Genomic DNA, 593 nt, shown 5'->3' with positions numbered 1-593 from the left:
TCCAGTCCAAGAAGGAGATATTATAGTAAGTATAAATTACACTGGGATGTCAATTTAAAATTAATGACATTTTGTTCATCAGGGTGTATCTTATGATCACATAGAACTTAATTTCTACTTAAATGGGAAATCAATGGATTCTCCTGTAATGGGCATAAAGGGAACTGTATATCCAGTACTATATGGTAATTTTTTGCAAATTAAAGAAACTAATAGTGTTTTAATGAATAAAGAACAAACGAATTTTTCTTTATAGTGGACGATGGGGCCATCTTAGATTTAATTTTGGATAACTTCATTCATCCTCCACCAACTGGGTTTGAAAAGATAATGTTAGAGCAATCATTGCTCTAGCAAAAAATACTACTATATTTGTGTCAATCATTTTGTGACTTGACATGTTCAAAGCATTTTATGTCCATCCTGTATTTGTCTAACACTAAAGTAAAGAATCAAAAAGTATTCTAATTTAGACAGAAATTCTTAACACATAATTCTATGAATAAGAAATATTTCTCTTAATAATAATGTACAAATATATTTAATTAACAATTGCAAAATAAACATTTTAATTTATATTTTGCATTAATTTT

General features: G+C 27.2%; 2 protein-coding genes across 2 annotated transcripts in view; one reads left to right on the top strand and one right to left on the bottom strand.

Annotated features, from left to right (window-relative positions):
- Positions 1 to 354, top strand: part of LOC108578487 (SPRY domain-containing protein 7) — a 1,125-nt gene extending 771 nt beyond the window's left edge. Inside the window, 3 exon segments of the mRNA XM_017941834.1 lie at positions 1 to 25; positions 83 to 185; positions 257 to 354. The exon segment at positions 1 to 25 is cut by the window's left edge and continues 21 nt beyond it. Coding sequence (XP_017797323.1) covers positions 1 to 25; positions 83 to 185; positions 257 to 354 — 226 coding nt within the window.
- LOC108578485 (heparan-sulfate 6-O-sulfotransferase 1-B) overlaps positions 1 to 593 on the bottom strand; it is an 11,846-nt gene that overhangs the window by 4,138 nt on the left and 7,115 nt on the right. The gene's annotated exons all lie outside the window — the stretch shown is intronic.

The sequence above is a fragment of the Habropoda laboriosa genome, unplaced genomic scaffold (assembly GCF_001263275.1).
Source record: "Habropoda laboriosa isolate 0110345459 unplaced genomic scaffold, ASM126327v1 scaffold38, whole genome shotgun sequence".
Classification (NCBI taxonomy): Eukaryota; Metazoa; Arthropoda; class Insecta; order Hymenoptera; family Apidae; genus Habropoda; species Habropoda laboriosa.
The sequence above is the reverse complement of the archived record's forward strand: the minus strand, read 5'-3'. Positions and strand labels throughout refer to the sequence as shown.